This window comes from Ruditapes philippinarum, unplaced genomic scaffold (genome assembly GCF_026571515.1).
Source record: "Ruditapes philippinarum isolate M1 unplaced genomic scaffold, ASM2657151v2 ctg4087_1_1_1_1, whole genome shotgun sequence".
In the NCBI taxonomy this organism is placed as follows: Eukaryota; Metazoa; Mollusca; class Bivalvia; order Venerida; family Veneridae; genus Ruditapes; species Ruditapes philippinarum.
The window spans coordinates 85,667-107,149 of record NW_026863846.1 but is presented as its reverse complement, the minus strand read 5'-3'; the positions used below and the strand labels follow the sequence as shown (position 1 = coordinate 107,149).

At 32.4% G+C, this 21,483-nt stretch overlaps 1 protein-coding gene and 1 long non-coding RNA gene across 2 annotated transcripts; one reads left to right on the top strand and one right to left on the bottom strand.

Moving 5' to 3' along the window:
* Positions 1-8,697: 8,697 nt before the first annotated feature.
* LOC132723507 (uncharacterized) lies at positions 8,698-9,785 on the bottom strand. Its single transcript, XR_009624751.1, has 3 exons — positions 9,532-9,785; positions 9,234-9,315; positions 8,698-8,916 (listed from the first exon to the last, which is right to left on the bottom strand). It is a non-coding gene; the product is annotated as an uncharacterized LOC132723507 (long non-coding RNA).
* A 4,141-nt stretch (positions 9,786-13,926) lies between these two features.
* Positions 13,927-21,149, top strand: LOC132723511 (vitelline membrane outer layer protein 1-like). The gene is made up of 3 exons (XM_060708236.1): positions 13,927-14,161; positions 19,783-19,980; positions 20,286-21,149. The coding sequence occupies exons 1-3, from the start codon at positions 14,009-14,011 to the stop codon at positions 20,550-20,552; spliced, it is 618 nt and encodes a 205-aa protein (XP_060564219.1). The 5' UTR covers positions 13,927-14,008; the 3' UTR covers positions 20,553-21,149.
* The last annotated feature ends 334 nt before the right edge of the window (positions 21,150-21,483 follow it).

The following is a 21,483-nucleotide window of genomic DNA, read 5'->3' as shown; positions in this document are numbered from 1 at the left end:
GTAAGGAAGACCCTCTAAAATTGTAAAAAGTCGCCATTGCAATGAATATTGGTCAAATGGTTTTTGAACGGTAAGCTCGAGAAAATTGTGTTTTTTTTTTCGAAAATTTAAACCCTTATATACAGAAAGAACAAATCGCCAGACCAACAGATGATCTAGCCCAGCAGAAATCTCCTAGACATCGTACCTTAGTTAGGGCTTTAGACCTTAAAATGTGCAAAAAACACCCCCCTCCCCGCCAAAAGATTTTTCAACGGTATTTGTCAAATGGTTTTTGAATGATAGGCTCTAAAAAATGATGTTTTTCTGGAGCTGGAGTTGAATTTCGAGCCACCTCGAAGATTAAAATTCAAAATTTTCGTTACCCGAATTTCGAGCTGGAGTTGAATTAAGAGTAAACCCAAAGATCGAAATTCAAAAATTTTCAAAAGCCGAATTTTGAGATTGAGTTGATTTTTGAGCCAGTTCGAAGATCGAAATTCAAAATTTGAAAAATCGGAATTTCAAACTTAAATTGAATTTCATGTCATGAAGAGGGTTGCGAACGCTGTATAATACACGTTGATTGCCCAAGGAATGTAGTAAAATATGTAAAAATGTAGCAGAATTTCGAACTGGATTTGAACTTTAAACCAGCTCTCAGATCGAATTCAAAATTTTCATAACCCGAATTTCGAGCAGGATTTTAATTTCGAGCCAGATCGGAGATCGAAATTCAAAATTTTCTAAAGCCGAATTTTGAGCGGTAGCTGGAGTTAAATTTCAAACCAGTTTGAAGATCGAAATTTAAAATTTTCAAAAACACAAATTTTGACCTGGAGTTGATATTCATGCCAGCTCATGAATCGAAATTCAAAAATTTCAAAACCCGAATTCAAGCTGTAGTTGAGTTTTGAGCCAGATTTAAGATCGAAATTCAAAATTTTCGAAAGCACAATTTCGAGCTGGTGTTGAATTTTGAACCAGTTTTCAGATCAAATTCAAAATCTTAAAACCTGAATTTCGAGCTAGAGTTGAATTTCGAGTAAGGTTGGAGATCTAAATTTAGAATGTTCAAAACCCGATTTCGAGTTGGAGTTGATTTTCGAGCCAGCTTGAAGATCAAAATTCAAATTTTGAAAAAGCGGAGTTTCGAGCTGGAATTGAATTTTGACCTAGCTCGAAGATCGAATTTCAAAATTTTCAAAAACAGAATTTCGAGCTGGAGTTGAACTTCGAGCCAGATGGAAGATCGAAAATTCAAAATTTTGTAAAGCGAAATTTCGAGCTGGCGATGGAGTTCAATTTCAAACCAGCTTGAAGATCGCATTTCAAAGTTTTCAAAAGCCGAATTTTGAGTAGGAGTTGAATATCGAGCCAGCTCGAAGATAGAAATTAAAAATTTTAAAATTGCGGAATTTCGTGCTGGAATTGAATTTTGAGCAAGATTGAAGATCAAAATTCAAAATTTTCAAAAGCACAAATTCGAGCTAAAATTAAACTTCGACCCAGCTCGAAGATCGAATTTCATGATAACAGTTGACATTCAATTGTATGTTTTACTCTTAACGTTTCTTTAAAAACATTATTTTTCGATAAGAACTCTCAAAAACATCGTGAGTTCTGTGAGCTTTACTGAATTCGGCGAGAATATGATTGTTGATTTTGTTTTGATGTGAAATTTCTAGCATCATGGAATGCAGTGAGCTGACACAAAAGACGTTAATAGGCCCTTTAGGGGTATCTAATCGCAATAAAACCCACTGTAATAGCCCTCAAGGAATGCAGTAAAGCTGACACAACCCACGGTGATATGCCATTTAGAGTGTTCCGAACGCAATTTAATACACGGTGATTGCCTCAAAGAATGCGGTAAAGCTGACACAACCCATGTTGATATGCCTTTAAGAAGGTTCCGAACGCATTATAATACACGTTTAATGCCTGGAGGAATGCTGTAAGCTGACACAACCCACTGTTATATGTCATGAAGAGGGTTGCGAACGCTGTATAATACACGTTGATTGCCCAAGGAATGTAGTAAAGCTGACCCAACCTGAAGTGTTATGCTGTTAAGAAGGTTTCGAACGCAATATAGTACACGTTGAATGCCTCAAGTAATGCTTTAAAGCTGACTAAACCCGAGGTGATATGCCTTTAAGAAGGTTTCGAACGCAATATCATACACGTTGAATGCCTCAAGTAATGCTGTAAAGCTGACAAAACCAACGGTGATATGCCATTAAGAGGGTTCCGAGCGGAATATAATACACGTTGATTGCCTCCAGGAATGGAGTAAAGCTGACACAATTAACGGTGATATGCCCTAAAGAGAGTACCGAACTTAATTTGATACACGTTGATTGCCTCAAAGAATGCAGTTAAGCTGACACAAGCTGAATTTCAAACAGGTCGTGGATCGGAATTCAAAAATTTCAAAACCCAAATTTAGAGCTTGAGTTGAATTTTGAGCCAGATTAAAGATCGAAATTTAAAATTTTCAAAACCAAAATTTGGATCTTCAGTTGAATTTTGAGCCCGCTCTAAGTTCGAAATTCAAAACTTTCAAAACCCGAATTTCGACCTGGAATTGAATTTTGAGCAAGCTCGAAGATCGAATTTCAAAATTTGAAAAAGCAGACTTTCGAGCTGGAGTTGACATTCGAGCCAGATCGTAGATAAAAATTTAAAAATGTTCTAAAGACGAATTTTGACCTGGAGTTGAATTTCAAGCCAGCTCGTGGATGGAAATTAAAAAAAAAAAAATTCGAGCTTGAGTTAGATTTTGAGCCAGATTGAATATTGAATCTAAAATATTCAAAAGCGCAATTTCATGCTGGAGTTGAATTTGGAGACAGCTCGAAGATTGAAATTCAAAATTTTCCAAAGCCGAATTTCGAGCTGAAGTTTAATTTGGGACCAGCTCGGTGATCGAAATTAAAAATTTTCAAAACCTAATTTTGGAACTGGAATTGAATTTCGAGTAATCTCGAAGTTCGGAATCTAAGATTTGAAAAAAAAAAGAAATCTAGCTTGAGCTGAGTTTAGAGCGAGCTCGAATATCGCAAATCAAAATTTACAAAACAAAAATTTCGAGCTGAAGTCTATTTCAACCCAGCTCCATGATCAAATTCAAAATTTCCAAAACCCAAATTTCGAGCTAAAGTTTAAGCCAGATCGAAGATCGAAATTCAAAATTTTCAAATTTTCTAAAGCCGAATTTCGAGCTAGAGATGGAGTTTAATTTCAAACTAGCTCAAGATCGAAATCCAAAACTTGAAAAAGCGGCCAGCTCCATGATCGAACTTTATAATTTTCAAAAACCAAATTTGGACTTGGAGTTGGATTCCGAGTAAGCTCGAAGATCGAAATTAAAATTTGAAAAAAAAAGCTGAATTTCGAGCTGGAATTTAAACTCAAGCTAGCTTGAAGATCGAAATTAAAAATTTTCAAAATCCAATTTTTAAGCTGGAATTGAATTTTAAGTTAACTCTAGGATCAAAATTAAAAAAATTAAAAACACAAATTTTGAGTTGAATTAAGAGCCAGCTCAACGATCCAAATTAAAAATTAAAAAAGCCAAATTTCGATCTGGACTTGGATTTTCAGCCAGCTCGAAGATCCGAATTCAAAATTTTCATAACCCGAATTACGAGCCGGAGTTGAATTTCGGGTAAGCTCGAAGATCGAAATTCAAAGTTTTCAAAAGCCGAATTTTGAGTTGGAATTGATTTTCAAGCCAGCTCAATGATCGAAATTCAAAATTTCAAATAGCGGGATTTCATGCTGGAATTGAATTTTGACGAGCTCGAAGATCGAAAATCAAAATTTTCAAAACCCGAATTCGAGCAGCAGTTGAATTTCCAGCTAGATCGAACATCGAAATTTTTTTTTTTTGCAAAACCCGAATTTCGAGCAAGAGTTTAATTTAGAGCCAGCTCAAAGATCGAAATTAAATATAAAAAAGCCAAATTTCGAGCTTGTGTTGGACTTCCAGCAACGTCGAAGATCCAAATTCAAATTTTTCATAACCCGAATTTCGAGCCGGAAATGAGTTTCGATCTAGATCGAAGGTAGAAATTCAAAATTTTCAAAAACCCGAATTTCGAGCTTGAGTTGAATATCGAGCCAGCTCCATGATCGAAATTCCAAATTTTCAAAACCCAAATTTCGAGCTGGAGTTGAATTTCAAGCCAGGTCGAAATACAAAATTTTCTAAAGCCGAATGTCGAGCTGGAGATGGAGTATAATCTCAAACCAGCTCAAAGATCGAAATCCAAAATTTGAAAACCGGCCAGCTCGTGATCGAAATTCATAAATTTCAAAACCCAAATCTGGACTAGGAGTTGATTTCCGAGTAAGCTCGAAGATCGAAATTAAAATTTGAAAAAGCTGAATTTCGAGCTAAAATTGAACTTCAAGTCAACTCGAAAATCGAAAATCAAAATTTTCAAAACCCGAATTCGAGCAGGAGTTGAATTTCGAGCTAGATCGAACATCGAAATTTTATTTTTTTTGCAAAACCCGAATTTCGAGCAAGAGTTTAATTTAGAGCAAGCTCAAAGATCGAAATTAAATATAAAAAAGCCAAATTTCGAGCTTGAGTTGGACTTCCAGCAACGTCGAAGATCCAATTTCAAATTTTTCATAACCCGAATTTTGAGCCGGAGATGACTTTCGATCTAGATCGAAAGTCGAAATTCAAAATGTTCAAAAACCCGAATTTCGAGCTTGAGTTGAATATCGAGCCAGCTCCATGATCGAAATTCCAAATTTTCAAAACCCAAATTTCGAGCTGGAGTTGAATTTCAAGCCAGGTCGAAATACAAAATTTTCTAAAGCCGAATGTCGAGCTGGAGATGGAGTATTATCTCAAACCAGCTCAAAGATCGAAAACCAAAATTTGAAAACCGGCCAGCTCGTGATCGAAATTCATAAATTTCAAAACCCAAATCTGGACTAGGAGTTGATTTCCAAGTAAGCTCGAAGATCGAAATTAAAATTTGAAAAAGCTGAATTTCGAGCTGAAATTGAATTTCAAGTCATCTCGAAAATCGAATTTCAAAATTTTCAAAAGCAGACTTTCGAGCAGAAATTGAAACTCGAGCCATTTTGAAGATCGAAATTAAAAAATTTCAAAATCCAATTTTTAAGCTTGAATTGAATTTCAAGTAAACTCCAAGATCAAAATTTAAAAAATTAAAAACACGAATTTCGTGCTAGAGTTGAATTAAGAGCCAGCTCAACGATCGAAATTAAATATAAAAAAGCCAAATTTCGAGGTGAATTGGAATTCCAGCCAGCTCGAAGATCCAAATTCAAAATTTTCATAACACGAATTTCGAGTAAGCTCGAAGATCGAAATTCAAAGTTTTCAAAAGCCGAATATTGAGCTGGAGTTGATTTTCGAGCCAGCTCGATGATCGAAATTCAAAATTACAAATAGCGAGAGTTCGTGCTCGAATTGAATTTTGACCCAGCTCGAAGATCGAAATTCAGTTTTTCAATTCCCAAATTTCGAGCTTGAGTTGAATTTCCAGTAACCTCAAAGATCGAAAGCTGAAAGTCCAAATTTGGACTTGAAGTTGAATTCCGAGTTCACTCGAAGATCGAAATTAAAATTTGAAAAAAGGTGAATTTCGAGCTGGAATTGAATTTCGAGTCATCTCGAAGATCAAACTCAAAATTTTCAAAAGCAGAATTTCTAACATGAACTGAAATTCGAGGAAGCTTGAAGATCGAAATTAAAAAATTTAAAAATCTAATTCTTAAACTGGAATTGAATTTTACTCTTACTCTCAAACTCTAGCTCTCAATTCAGTTTTTCATAAAATTGAATTTCGATATTCTAGCTGTCTAAAAATTCAATCCTACCTTAAATATCGGATATTAAACATTTTTAATTTCTATCTTCGAGTTGGCTCGAAATTCGATTCCAGCTCGAAATTCAGCTTTTTCAAACTTTAAATTTAGATCTTTGAGCTTGCTAGAAATTCAACTCCAGGTGGAAAATTCGGGTTTTGAAAATTTTGAATTTCGGTCTTCGAGCTATCTGGAAATTCTACTCTAGCTCTAAATTCAGCTTTTGAAAAAAATAAATTTTGATATTCTAGCTGTCTCAAAATTCAAGTCCACCTTAAAAATTGGATAAAAATTTTTAATTTCGATCTTCGGGTTGGCTCGAAATTCAATTCCAGCTCGAAATTCAGCTTTTTCAAATTTTAAATCAAATCTTCGAGCTGTTACAAAATTCAACTACAGCTTGAAATTCGGGTTTTAAAAAATTTTAATTTTGATCTTTGAGCTGACTAGATATTCAACTTCAGGTCGAAAATTCAGGTTTTGAAAATTTTTAATTTCGATTTTCCAGCTGGCTGTAAATTCAACTCCAGCTCGAAATTTGTTTTTTTTTTAAATTTTGAATTTTGATCTTCGGGCTGGCTGGAAATTCGACTTCAGCTTCTGCTCGAAATTGTGGTTTATTTGTGGAAAATTTAGAATTTTGATCTTTAATCTGGCTCAAAATTCAACTCCAGCTTGAAATTCGGATATTCAATTTTTTAAATTTTGATCCATAAGCTGGCTTGAAATTCAGCTCCAGCTCAAAATTTTGGTTTGAAAATTTTGAATTTGATCTTCGAGCTAGTTTGAAAATAAACTCCAGCTCCAGCTTAAAATTTCGATCTTCGAGCTGTCACTAAATTCGACTCCATCTCGAAATAATGGTTTTGAAAATATTGAATTTCGATTTCGAGCTGGCTTGAAATTCAACACCGGCTTAAAATTCGTCTTAAGAAATTTTTTGGATTTCGATCTTCGATCTGGCTCGAAAGTCATCTCCAGTTCGAAGTTCGTTGTTTTTTAGCTTATAGTAGTAGAAGTGGTAGTGGTAGTAGAAGTAGTAGTAGTAGTAGTACTACTACTACTAGTAGTAGTAGTAGTAGTAGTAGTAGTAGTAGTAGTAGTAATAGTATCCGTAGAAGTAGTAGTAGTAGTAGTAGTAACTTTCTACGTTCGAGCTTACACGAAATTCAAGTCCAGCTCCAAAATTGGGTTTTGAAAAGTTTGAATTTCGAACTTCGATCTGGCTCTAAATTCTTCTTCAGCTCTAAATTCAGGTTTTGAAAATTTTGAATTCGAACTCAAGCTATCTGGAAATTCAACTCTAGCTCTCAATTCAGCTTTTGAAAAAAATTGAATTTCAATATTCGAGCTGTCTCAAGATTCAACTCAACCTTAAAAATCGGATATTAAAAAGGTTTAATTTCGATCTTCGGGTTGGTTCGAAATTCAGTTCCAGCTCGAAATTCAGCTTTTTCAAATTTCAATTTCGATCTTCGATCTGGCTCTTAATTCTTCTTCAGCTTTAAATTAAGGTTTTTAAAATTTTGAATTTCGAACTTCGAGATGGCTGGAAATTCAACTCTAGCTCTCAATTCAGCTTTTGAAAAAAATTGAATTTCGATATTCGAGCCGGCTCAAGATTCAACTCCACCTTAAAAATCGGATATTGAAAATTTTTAATTTCGATCTTCAGGTTGGTTCGAAATTCAATTCCAGCTCGAAATTCAGCTTTTTCAAACTTTGAATTTTGATCTTCGAGCTGTCACTAAATTCGACTCCAACTCGAAATTCGGGTTTTGAATTTCGATTTCGAGCTGCCTTGAAATTCAACAACCGCTTAAAATTCGTCTTTAGAAAATTTTTGAGTTTCGATCTTCGACCTGGCACGAAAGTCAACTCCAGCTCGAAGATCGTCAGTTTTTAGCTTATGGTAGTAGAAGTGGTAGTGGAAGTGGTAGTAGTACAAGAAGTAGTAGTACTTGTAGTAGTAATATAAGTAGTAGTAGTAGAAGTAGTAGCTTTCTATGTTCGAGCTTACACAAAATTCAACTCCAGCTCCAAAATTGGGTTTTGAAAATTTTGAATTTCGAACTTCGATCTGGCTTTAAATTCTTCTTCAGCTCGCAATTCAGGTTTGGAAAATTTTGAACTTCGAGCTATCTGGAAATTCAAGTCTAGTTCTCAATTCAGCTTTTGAAAAAATTGAATTTCGATATTCGAGCTGTCTCAAGATTCAACTCCACCTTAAAAATCGGATATTAAAAATTTTTAATTTTGATTTTCGGGTTGGTTCGAAATTCAGTTCCAGCCCGAACTTCAGCTTTTTCAATTTTTTTATTTCGATATTCGATCTGGTCAAAGTCTTCTTCAGTTCGAAATTCAGGTTTTGAAAATTTTTAATTTCGAACTTCGAGCTATCTGGAAATTCAACTCTAGCTCTCAATTCAGCTTTTGAAAAAATTGAATTTCGATATTCGAGCTGTCTCAAGATTGAACTTTACCTTAAAAATCGGATATTAAAAATTTTTAATTTCGATCTTCGGGTTGTTTCGAAATTCAATGCCAGCTCAAAATTCAGCTTTTTCAAGTGTTTAATTTCGATCTTCGAGCTGTCACTAAATTCGACTCCAACTCGAAATTCGGGTTTTGAAAATATTGAATTTCGATTTCGAGCTGCCTTGAAATTCAACAACCGCTTAAAATTCGTCTTTAGAAAATTTTTGAATTTCGATCTTCGATCTGGCTCGAAACTTAACTCCAGCTCGAAGTTCGTAAGTTTTTAGCTTATAGTAGAAGAAATGGTAGTGGTTGTGGTAGTAGTAGTAGTACTAGTTGTAGTAGTAGTAGAAGAGGAAGTAGTAGTAGTAGTAGTAGTGTGACCCCGATGTCTTTTTGCCTTGTATAAGTAAAGAACAAACTGAGGGTTACTGGTTCATCAATTTAATTTGTAGTGGACACTAGCTTTATATATAATTCCAATTCGGTACATCTCAACATCAAACATCATATGTCATACATCATACAACATACACATCACAGTTACATCACATCTACATCACATCTACATCACATCTACATCACATCTACCAAGTCCTGAAAGTATAAATACCAAACATCCCATACTATCATGAAATATATAGTTTTATACATTTGTATGACTTGTATACACTACAGTACCTTAAATATACTTAATCAACAGATCAGTCTATATGGATAGACCATTCATTTTATCTCATGTAAATAAATCATGTACACATAAAATACATCTTTAAATGTATTACATCATATTGTACCTGCATCTAGTGACCACTTAATCATTTACTTATAAAACAATATACAATTATGCTCAACTTAAAAATATACATATAGCTCCAAAAATATATAAACAATGACATATAAATATAACATACCAATTGTGGATCAGACTCTGTAAATATACATGTATCTCTGTCACTCACACCTGTCTTACTGTGCGGTTAATTATGCTGTAAACTGTAATTTACAAACATCAGTGCAATACAAATAGAAACAGTGATTTCTAGGAATAACTAAAAGATAAGAACATATGCTACCATCTTGAATTCTAACACTCAAGAACAATACAAATTTAGCAAAATAACTGTTATCAAATCCACAACTGTACTTAATTATTATAAGTCTTCATTTAGTTGACATTAGAACTTTTAAGAACAAATGAATAAAACATACAAATACCGATTCCTCAATCCAAATCCTTATTAATAATATAAAATCAACACATCTGCATGTCACAATGACCAACAACTTCTTTAACACAAAGAATGACCTCAAGTGACCCTAACTTTAGGAGGGAAACGTTATGGTTGAGCAAATAGCCAATGTTGTCAAGGGGACATAATCACACAAAGTTAAGATTAAAATCAAATAAGGCCGACAGAGTTACCTTTCTTGGAAAATAGCAAAAACCTTAAAAATAGCACTTGGTTACAGTAGTAGTAGTAGTAGTAGTAGTAGCTTTCTATGTTCGAGCTTACACAAAATGCAAGTCCAGCTCCAAAATTGGGTTTTGAAAATTCTGAATTTCAAACTTCGATCTGGCTCTAAATTCTTCTTCGGCTCTAAATTCAGATTTTATAAAATTTGAATTTCGAATTTCGAGCTATCTGGAAATTCAACTCTAGCTCTCAATTCAGCTTTTGAAAAAATTAATTTCGTTATTCGAGCTGTCTCAAGATTCAACTCCACCTTAAAAGTCGGATATTAAAAACATATTAATTTCGATCTTCGGGTTGGTTCGAAATTCAGTTCCAGATCGAAATTTAGCTTTTTCAAATTTTTCATTTCGATCTTCGAAGTAGTAGTAGTAGTAGTAGTAGTAGTAGATATTCGAGCTGTCTCAAGATTCAACTCAACCTTAAAAATCGGATATTAAAAATGTTTAATTTCGATCTTCGGGTTGGTTCGAAATTCAGTTCCAGCTCGAAATTCAGCTTTTTCAAATTTCAATTTCGAACTTCGATCTGGCTCTTAATTCTTCTTCAGCTCGAAATTCAGGTTTTGAGAATTTTGAATTTCGAACTTCGAGCTATCTGGAAATTCAACTCTAGCTCTCAATTCAGCTTTTGAAAAAATTGAATATCGATATTCGAGCTGTTTCAAGATTCAACTCCACCTTAAAAATCGGATATTGAATTTTTTTAAATTTCGATCTTCGGGTTTGTTCGAAATTTAATTCCAGCTCGAAATTCTGCTACTGTTCGTAAATTAAATGTGTTTCATATCGACTCCCGTTCTTATTTTCAAACAACCAAATTGACTTTGATAAGCATAAAAATCTGCAACCTCATTGTCGCAAAATCGGAAGTACATTTTCTTTTTGTATAAGAAACTCCGCCTTTAGGTCATCGATACATCAATAGAAAATCAACAAACATTTTTAAATAGAAGTCCGAATTACACGTTATATTTCGGCATAATATTACGGCTTTTTTCATACAAATTCATTTTTTTTTCATGAAATATTTACTATTTTTAACAGCTAAATATGTATGCTGATATTCTCTGATTTTGGTACTGCATTTGTATATGATATGTTAAGTAAATAATTGATATTATCATATTCACTCTTGCTATATTACATGCATGTACTTGTATAGATATTAATAAGGCCAAGCCCAGATCTTTTCCAGGTCTTTCACTGGTCATTGCAGATCTAAGGTATGTTGTTGATTTCCTCATTGTGCTAATTGATCGTTTCTCTGTAGTGGTAATTGTCCCCAGAAGTTTTTAAGGAGCTGTGGACTGTCCAACGCAAGTGCCCGGTCAGTCCACCATGTAACCCACTTCCTTACTTCCCTGGTGTCTATACCACCTAGACAGCCTCTATATGCTTTATACAAACAAACAACGTCGCCTGTGCTTATGGCCGCCTTATTTGAATAATGTTGAATCACCTTTAGGATATGTTGCCTGCTTTTTAAATTTGTCTTTTGACGTCTTATCTGTGATACGCAGGCTTCATAACCTCTTATCCCCTTTCAAAATTCCATTTTATTTAGTTCCGCCCATTGTTTTCTCGTTTAGGGCACACGCTTTTTATTTCTTGGGGACCATGCGCCGCTTTTCATGGAATGGCACGGAAGTGTCACATTGAAAGTTCCATGATAACCGCCGTATGAACACATCTGCGGATGTTTCTAAATTCAAAATTTTACTATTTCACGTTTAAATGTTGAATTCTGCTTAAGCCGGTGCTAGGGGGCGTGGACAGTAACTTGCACTTTCCAGTACCGTCCATGAACAGGCTCAATCAAACCGAGCCTGCAACATTTTCAATTTTGCCGTGTTGGGCTTTCTTTAGGAATTCTGTATTTATCTATTTTATGTTTGTTTGGTTTGGTTTTATTGCGTACCAACACAATTTAGGTAATATGGCGCTAAAACAGGGAAGATAATTTTGCAAGTAACGCCAGGGGTCGAAACCATCTAATCTGCTGGAGCTAATTCGAACCCTGTTACGATCACATAGAGATAAAAAGGTGGCGACCATTCTGATACCTAAACCATTAGAGGCAACCCATCGCTTCCTTCTGAATCTGTGATCGTAATTGTAAGTCATATCCAAGAAATTGGATAGTTTAAGCTTTTCACTGATTCTCAGAATGAATAACGCTCTGTTTTACTCCAAAACAAGCATATTACCAAGGTTGTAATTGCAACAGATAGAAGCACTTAATCAGTTTCCCGATTAATCGCAATTTACATACTTCACACTTACATATAATCAGCGTATATATATATTTAACATAGCTATCCATATAAAAATTCAATTACTTGAGGAGGAATAAGATTTTAGTCTCTCTAGAAGTAACCGATCCGACAGGTCTGGAGCCATTTCCACAATATAAAACTTACAACAAATTTTTATTGTAAGAGAAATCTTACGATAAATCTCCTTTTTACAAAATATCTTTAAAAAATCTGAAGTGTAAATTATGTCGTAACTTAAAAATAGCACACCAATGCACTTACTACGGTATCACTCATTTCAACTTGAAATTAACCTTGAGTATAAGTAGCGCAAACGTTTTGGAATGACTCTTTATTTGAATTTTCAATCTAGTCATATTCGATAATTTTATAGAGAAAAAAATGAATATGATTAAATGACAAACTACATATTTTACCTATTCTTTTATGTAGTTTAAATATACCGATGTACATGACTTAGTTCTACTTCAATGCATATTTATGGACATCGGCCTAAATCTGATGTTAAAATAGTAACTTTCTGCTCATCATTTAAAATGGTGCTGTTGAATATTTCAAGGTTCAAGTTCCTCGGAAGCTTTACTACATTTCAATGGACTACATTTCAATTTTCCTGTTTGTAAAACTTCCAATGTTTATGAGCCAAAACTCTCTGAGATGCCTTCGGTAATGGTACTGATTTCAACAACTATTTTCAACTTTTAAGACATTTGTATTTTTTGAACTACCTCCTATGACGTACTGGCGTATACTTTACTGCGTGATCAAAAGCAGGATAAATCAAAAACACGATTGATGTCTGGATTGAAAGGTTTATCCTGGCTCGCTAAAGCTCGCCAAGATACACTTTCTCGCTGATCGGATAAAACTCCATCCCGACATCAACAATGTATTCTCTATAATCTTGCGTAACAAGAGCCATTGATCATGAGAGTGTGCAACATTTGACTTTTTTACTTTTTCTTAAAGCAAATGAATAAACAAATTTAGCAAATCTTTTAAATAAAATTAAGTTTTTTTTTTTATATATATTTTTATTGATCCGTTTAGTCACATTATATCGGCGAAAGTTGAAAATTTTAGACATTTTCTGCTGGGAATCAAGTGGGGCCTGGTGGGTAAACATTCTGTAATTATTCATTAAAATAAGAAGAAAAGAACTTATATTAACATAATGATCTATTGATGAGGGGGTCCCTCTGTGCCCAATTTAAAGGCAGTATATTCATACTTTCCGCGTAATTGTTTCCTTCCTTTTCAGTACATTCTCGGTAAAAAATGACATAAACATAATGAAACATACCGCGTAATCTAAGCTTATCCACAGTCTTTACTTTTTTGAAAAAAGAATTAGTTTCTTTCTCATGTTGAAAGATATTTTCCGATTTTTGCAGGGTGTTAGAACCAGAAAAATTGTATTTCTTCCATAGGCATTTGATCGCAAAAAAAACGTCCTTTTGTGTCCGACCACCCGCCGTGATTTTTATATATAACACAGAAACTTATCAATTCAATAAAATCTACCAACAAAACGCTTTTTTTAATTTGATATACCTACTGTATTTATAAATTACTTTAAATACAAAGCAGATGTATCAATTAAAAAAAAACAGACTTTTGTCTGTAGATTTTTAATGAATTGATAAATGTGTGTTATAGATAAGTTTATAACACTCACGGCGGGTAGTCGGTCACAATGGGTTGTCGATCAAATCTTTTTTTTGTCATCAAGTGTCTCTGATTTATTCTGGCCGATTTCCCGGCCTCCGTTGTAGAAGCCTCTTGTGATGTCATTATCATGTGATATCGTAACTCCGCCTCCTCCTTGAATAGGAGGATGTCTAGATAAAACCTTGTTATATACTTCAGATGATAAAAAGATATTACCAAATACACATACTTATTTGCTACTTGCTAATACTGTGGACTGTTGAATATGTATTTCCTACTTCTTGTCAGCGTACTCGTGTTTTCTCCTGTTGTTGTTTGTGTTGACATAATTGGACCTACACATCGAGCTATTTGGGGAACGTGGGGTAGTATGCAGTATTGTCCAAAAGGTTCATATGCTGCCGGATATGTTATGAAGGTACGCTCAAAATCTATTATTGTCAATTAATCTGATTGTTTGTTTTTTTGCATTTAATTTGTAATTCATAATTACTTTAATTACTGGTTAATTGGTTATCAAGCTCACCGGTTAGTTGGACGGACCGCCGAGATGTTACCAAATGTGATAAAATCGATTTAGAAAGCAACCAACCTAACAAACAACAAGACACTACACTTTTCAAAATGTACTCGTATATAATATGAATGAAAGTTACAACTTAGAAACAATATACTAACTAACTTTAATAGGATAAATATAAATAGGAATTCCATATGGTCTCTTCTATTGTGCGAAAAACGCGAAGTTGCAGACACAATTTAATTGTGCATATAAATGTAAAAAAATATAGAGGATATTTGTTTGTTTGTGTGTAAGATGAAATTTTATTTCCTTAAGAGAGCTTGAAAAACAGGATTCTCACAAGTGGCGTAAGTTCACGAGATGAAATAAAATTACATCTTACACAACAAACAAACATTTTTTTTATGCTAAAAAGCAAGTTTAAATGAAATTTCCTCAATATTAAAGTGACATTATGCTCATATTTTCATAGTAACGTTGAGCTGAATTGACTTTAAATTTCAAAAGATTGACTGTTAAATGGTGTTTGACAAACAGGTGATATTTGAAAATGTTTGGGATAAAAATTATAAATCTGCATTCAATATAAAAAGACTGTCCCATTCTTTTTATAAACTGAACGGTCAGCGTAAATTCTAATGGATATTTACAGAAAATTCCTTAGGATCCGTGTGTTATTTATTGTTTTTGCAATAATTACTTAATAATAATTAATTGCAATAATTGTTTTTACAATAATTAAATCAAAAGGCTTTATTGCAAAATGAAAACTTAATTCTTTATTCACATGTTCACACAGTACATACCCTTGGATTGGCATTATGTCACTTTAACTTTAAAATTTAAATCTGTTTTCCCCGCTGGTACACTTAACTTTAAGCCAATTTTAGTCCAATTTCTCATAAATACAAGAAGTCTTGAGCTGAAAAATAAGTTCGACAATCAACATAAAATGGCGATGATATCATTTATTTTATTCAAAAATATAAATGGTCACTTGTTTTAATAATAAAAACAAACAGTTTTAGTGAAGAAAAAGTCAAACTATCCGACCCTATTTCCGTTACTTACGTTAAATTTACATAAGACCAGGCTTTCTGTAATATAAACGGCTGCCACTTTTAAAAATTTTGTATTTCACGGGAGGAAAATAAGTGTTTTGATTGAGAGGAATATAATTTAGATATATTAGTCATACATCTTTTTATAAGAAAGAAAACTTATTTAAGGATTGTTACAGTCAATAAATAATTGTTGACAGATGTGTAAACATTTCAAAAGCAGCTAGAAATTTGAAAAAAAAGGTTTTCTTACGAACGCTGGGTTGTTTACTTATTCTTTGGGCTGATGACTGTCCTTGCTTTAGAAATTTTCATGTTGCATTAGGCAGTTATTCCTCATATGATGCTTAAATACGCCTAAATATCATCAAGAGCAGTTTTGCACGTTGAAGGAAGTGTATTTTTCAGACTGTAAAAATAAAACAAAACATTTCGAGACCATTTTTTGTAATTGATAATTTTTATGAATTGATAAGTTTTTTTTCTTTTTACTACTTTTGAAATTTAATTTATTTATCAATTTCAGATTTGTTTATTCTAAACAGCCCTGACATTGTCAGAATTTTCAGCAAAATAAAATGTAGGTACCACATTGGGAAAATCTTCAAAAGTCGTCTGTCATTGAAAAGTGTGAAATTATATTTTCATAATTTTCACTGTGAAATTATCAAATATAATTTTCACGGATAAATCAGTAATCCACTCAAAAGCATAAAATAAAGCTTTTTTTATAAATGAACCGTGATATGATATTTCCAACATAATGGTCAAATTTGACATTTTACTTTTTCAAAGATTCTAAAAATGCATTATTTCCTGAATCGTTCAAAACAAATTTTATTATTTTGTCAATAAAAACTTGATTTATGACGCTATTGAACATTATTTGCGACGTCGTTTTATTTGACACCACGCAAAAATGCAACGTCACACATGTTAAACTGAATCAGCGCTTTCCTTGACATATAATTTCTACAAGTGTAAATGTATCTCAGTACGAAAAACGCATACAGAATTTCAAATTGAAATTATCGACAAAGTAGCTCACATTTTTTTTTAAACATTATTACATAAACTTTGTGTAAGAGTACCGTTTCAATTGCAAGTTATCTAAAGTTATGTAACTACTTGTTGCACGATCGGAAAAATTAATATATACAAGTAGGTTTGTCTTTTTCAATTAATTTGACAAGTGGCGGTAGTGTATTTTGTTTTTCTTCATAAACTCACGCGGAATTAGGGTAACGTAAGATCGTCAACGATCTTTCGTCGTCATCGGGAGTTTCCACAGTTACAACGCCTGGTATGGGCTACACCCTGACAATGTTGATTTAAGATATGATACATTCTTTTTTCAAACTTTGATTTTAAATTGTATCTTGAACAAATTAACATTCAGAAATTTAGAATAGCATTAACAAGATTTAGAGTTTCAGCACATAGGTTATTAATTGAAACAGGGAGATGGCATAAACCAAACAAAATTCCAAGAAATGAAAAAAAATGTATAATATGTAACAAACTCGAGGATGAATACCATTTTTTATTAGAATGTACTTTATATTGTGAAATAAGAACGAAGTATTTACCAAAGTACTACTGGAAAAGACCAAACATATCTAAATTTATCGAATTAATGTCAAATGAATCGACTACTATAATAAGAAAACTGTCCACTTTTATTTATAAAGCTTTTGAAAACCGTACACCGATTTACTTTTCTTAAAAAATATTTTCATTCACACTTTTCTCATACAACGTCATTTTTACAAGTATATATTAATAATCTGTTTTGTTTAATCATTCAATACTTCAAAATATACATTTTATATGTAAGTGTAAAGCACATGTGTATTTGATTATTAGTTCATGTTATATTATGCAATATTAAGTTCCTTCTAGTAAAACATACATATTTATATGTGATTGTAATGTATTAAATCACAAGTTCAGGTTCTATTGTGAATTATTAAGTTTCTTCCGGTTAGAACATAATGCAATTTATTTTATTTACTTTTTTATTTCTTAGTGTTTAAAAGCTTTATGTATGCAACACAATTAATTCTATTAAGAATTGTTACATTAAATGTGTAATTACATGTCTTTTAGAGACTATTATATGTCATTGTTATATGTCACCATTGACCTATATTTATTATTAAATGATTGATTGTATACCATGACACTCATGGGTTTGTAACCTTTTGTTTAGTTCAGTGTAAGATCGGAATATATTTCACCGAGTGAGCACCAAAATGTATATTTCACGAGTGGCGCAGCCACGAGTGAAATATAAACTTTTGGTGTTCACAAGTGAAATATATTTCGATCTTACACTAAACTAAACAAATTTTCTTTTTATTATATGCAAAGAAGCGTTTTAAAAAGACATTTAACCTAATACTGAATGAAAAGCGCGCCAAATAATAATACAACGTGACGTCATTTACGACGTCACATCATTAAGTTGGTACCCAGTTCTGTGCACGCTGGTATTTCACTGAAACAACGTTAGGGGCTTAAATTCAAAACAGTGAAATTATCAAAGTGGTAATTTCACTGTTTCAAACAGTGAAATTACCAGTTTTATATCACTGATATATTTCTATAAACCACCGAAAAGCATGTAATAAAGATATATATATATATATAACAATAATATTATAGCTTATTATTATGTCCCTTTAAAACGTTATGAGAGTAACGTCACTTTACACTGTTTTGACGTCGTTACCAAGCGACGTTATTAACATCATTATCTTGAAGATCCCTTTAACGGGTGAAACCGGTTGATATTTCTCTTCAATTATTTATTACAATTTTGTTAATAAACAATTGCAATGTAAACTGAAAAAGGCATCACTTCATTCTTTTTTCCCGCTATTTTTATCCGTATTGTTTTAAACTTTACACTTCGGATATATATATATATATATATATATATATATATATATATATATATATATATATATATATATATATATATATATATATATATATATATATATATATATATATATATATATAATATATATATATATATATATATATATATATATATATATATATATATATATAAATATATATGATATTATAAAACTAAACAAATAAAAAGGATTTATATGTATATTTTTTATCTCAGTCAGTTCATTTCAGACTTTAAGTAGTAATATAAAATAAAGAAAAGTAACAAATCTTTAAAACGAGTAATAGAAATATTGACCCCTGAACTGTTGATGTGATAAAATACACTGTAGCTTTTTGTTTTTATTGTTAAAGATTTTTTTCCAGTTGAAACAGTCCTGTGTTCATTATATATTATCTTGAATATTATCGATTTTACATTTTGATTTATATCATACCAGTCTGTACTTACAGTGTTACATAAGAATCGACCAGAATTTTAGGGAATATCACATGTAAACATGTTGGGTTTTTTCAGCGGTACTATGATTATTTGTATTGTAATTTTCTTCCAATATCGAATGTGTAAATAACTCCTTTGTGCACTTTACACTGCAAAAAAGCACACAATCAAATGAATACACGCAATCATTGTTTAATAATTTTAAGTAAGTAGGCCCCTGAAAGTATTTTCTGTTGCAAGGACAATATGTCAAGTGTTGTTTGAGTAGATGGAATAAGATTTGTCAACTCCTATCTCCTTGAAATGTTTTTTCTTGGTACTCAAGATACGATTGAGCTAGTGTTTTGCTAGAGATTCAAGGTTACAATGTAATTTTCCAATAATTTGCATTACAACATTGATTATTTAAAGCATAACTGAAACTGAAATTAGAGAAATCCCTGAAGAAATTGTTATACCATATTTTAAAATAGCATGTCTCACCACTTCGTGGTTCTGTAGAAAGGCCGAACGTTTTGTTTTCTGAGTTTTTAAGTCCCCCATCCTTGATGAAATCCGCATAGGGTGGTATAAATTGAAATCTTAAGAAAATTCAAACCATAAATCCTCAGACTGAAACAATGATTGAATAATTCTATCTAATATGGTTTCCTGCGATGTAATTAATTTGCTCATAAGTGCTTCCTCCCTTCTTTCATAAGCTTTGATTGATTGTGCATACACATTATCAAAATAGGTAACACATATCCGAATCAGGTTACATCCTTAGCATACCTAGCAGCTACGAATATGTTGGTCGATCTACGCCCAAATTATTGATGAATTTTTTGTACCTTTTTTCTACTAAAAGATACGTAATATTTTAAATACTCTTCAGCAAAAAAAATGCACTTACGAATTGGAACACCTTTCCTCAAATTAGGTCTATTTTTGCACTAAAGCTTATATACTGCTATTGTAAGGTTACAATAAACAATGCAAATCAACTTTTATAAGAGAACTGTATGAAGAATACAAGAACAGTAAATCAAACGATCATTAATGATTAATTGTGATGCATTTCACTTCCATAGCCTTCATATTTTTAGATTGAGCCAAAACAAGGGGACCGGGATGATACGTCACTTAATGGAATTATGCTTGTGTGTTCGTCACTAGAAGGTGGACTATTTGGTGGAACAATCACTTCAACTGTTGGACGGTTTGGAGACTGGGGTGAAGTTATTATTTGCCCTAAATATATGTTTCTGAAAGAGTTTGCGTTACAAGTTGAAGAGTACCGACATGTGAGTTTTATTTTATTACTCCATTAATTTTAATAAGAATCTGTAGCTTTCTCCATAAATTGTCTTATTTCAATCTCGCATTTGCACACCATTCTACAAAAATGCGCCAAAATTCTGACATTGGACGTAATGTAAGGTTTATTAGTGATAAAGTAAAATATGTAAAGAAAGATTTTGCTTGGAGACTTTTGAACTTTTGACTAATTAAAGCAAGATAGATTTATAAACCAAACGAATTCGCTTTTGATATAAATGTATTCTATAAACAAAGACTGAATGGTGAATGTATCTTTTTATTCTAAAAGAATGGGGACGACACGGCTGCGAACTATATTAAGTTCAGATGTGGACGTATGGATTCTGGAGATTCTGGATCGTGTAACTACGAGATTGCACTAACGCCTGGATATGGGTTTTGGGGGGTTATTAGTGGATGGAGTAGGGCATGTCCACCAAACTCTGCAATATGCGGCATACAGACTAAAGTGGAAGATTATCAACGTAACGGAGATGACACCTCTCTTAATGATGTAAAGTTCATGTGTTGCAATGGTGATTCTTGGAAAAAGTAAACTTTAAATTTTTTAGGTAGAACACCGCTTAGGAACTAAAAAGTTGACAATATTGCACAGTTATATGCCTTACAGGACACCTTTATACACATTTTTAAGAAAATTTAGCGTATGGTTAATGGACATTTTTCTGAACTAAAACTTGGCTATTAGAAGGACTCATTTTCAGCATTGAGGAAACTCTAAATAATCTATAATATCATAATTATGAAAACTTTTTTTTATTGATCATTGTTAAGAAACAAATAATAGCATTCAGGAAATAAATCACATGTGAAAAATAATTGTATTTACACAAAAATGTTTGTAATATGTATAAAAATATTACCCTACCCCACCCAATTTTCACACTCTTATGATAATTTACCTTAAAAATTAAAAAGCTTTATTCAAAATATTTCTAAAATTTGACACAATGAGGAGTGGTTTCTAGAGTTTGTCAAAATTTTCTTAAAAGCATTTTGATTGATGTTGCAAAATATTAAATACTTTTACTATGTAGTTCTTATTTTATAAGACTTTAAAAATGAATTGTATCATATTTGCTTTAAAATTTAGCATTATTTAGCCAATAAATACCTTCAATCATTATATAAATATTATAATTATATTACTATATTTTTAGTTCCATTAGGTATTTGAGAGATACTCAAATAATGTTGAAAAGAAATAAAAATGCACCTTTTGGGGTTTGAAGCAACGCCCCTAAGTTTCAAATCAGTTGACATTAATTCTAGTGCGTTTGAATGCTCTTCAAAGCTGAGGTTATGCATAAGGGGTATACTACTATAAGTTTATTTATATCTTACCTTTTGTTTATTTAATTTATTGTGTTTAAAGTCATACCGACACTTTAAAAGCAATCTTCAAGTTTTACCTTTGGGAGAATACCTGGCAGGCTCCGAACCAAAAGTGATGAGGGGCAAGTTGT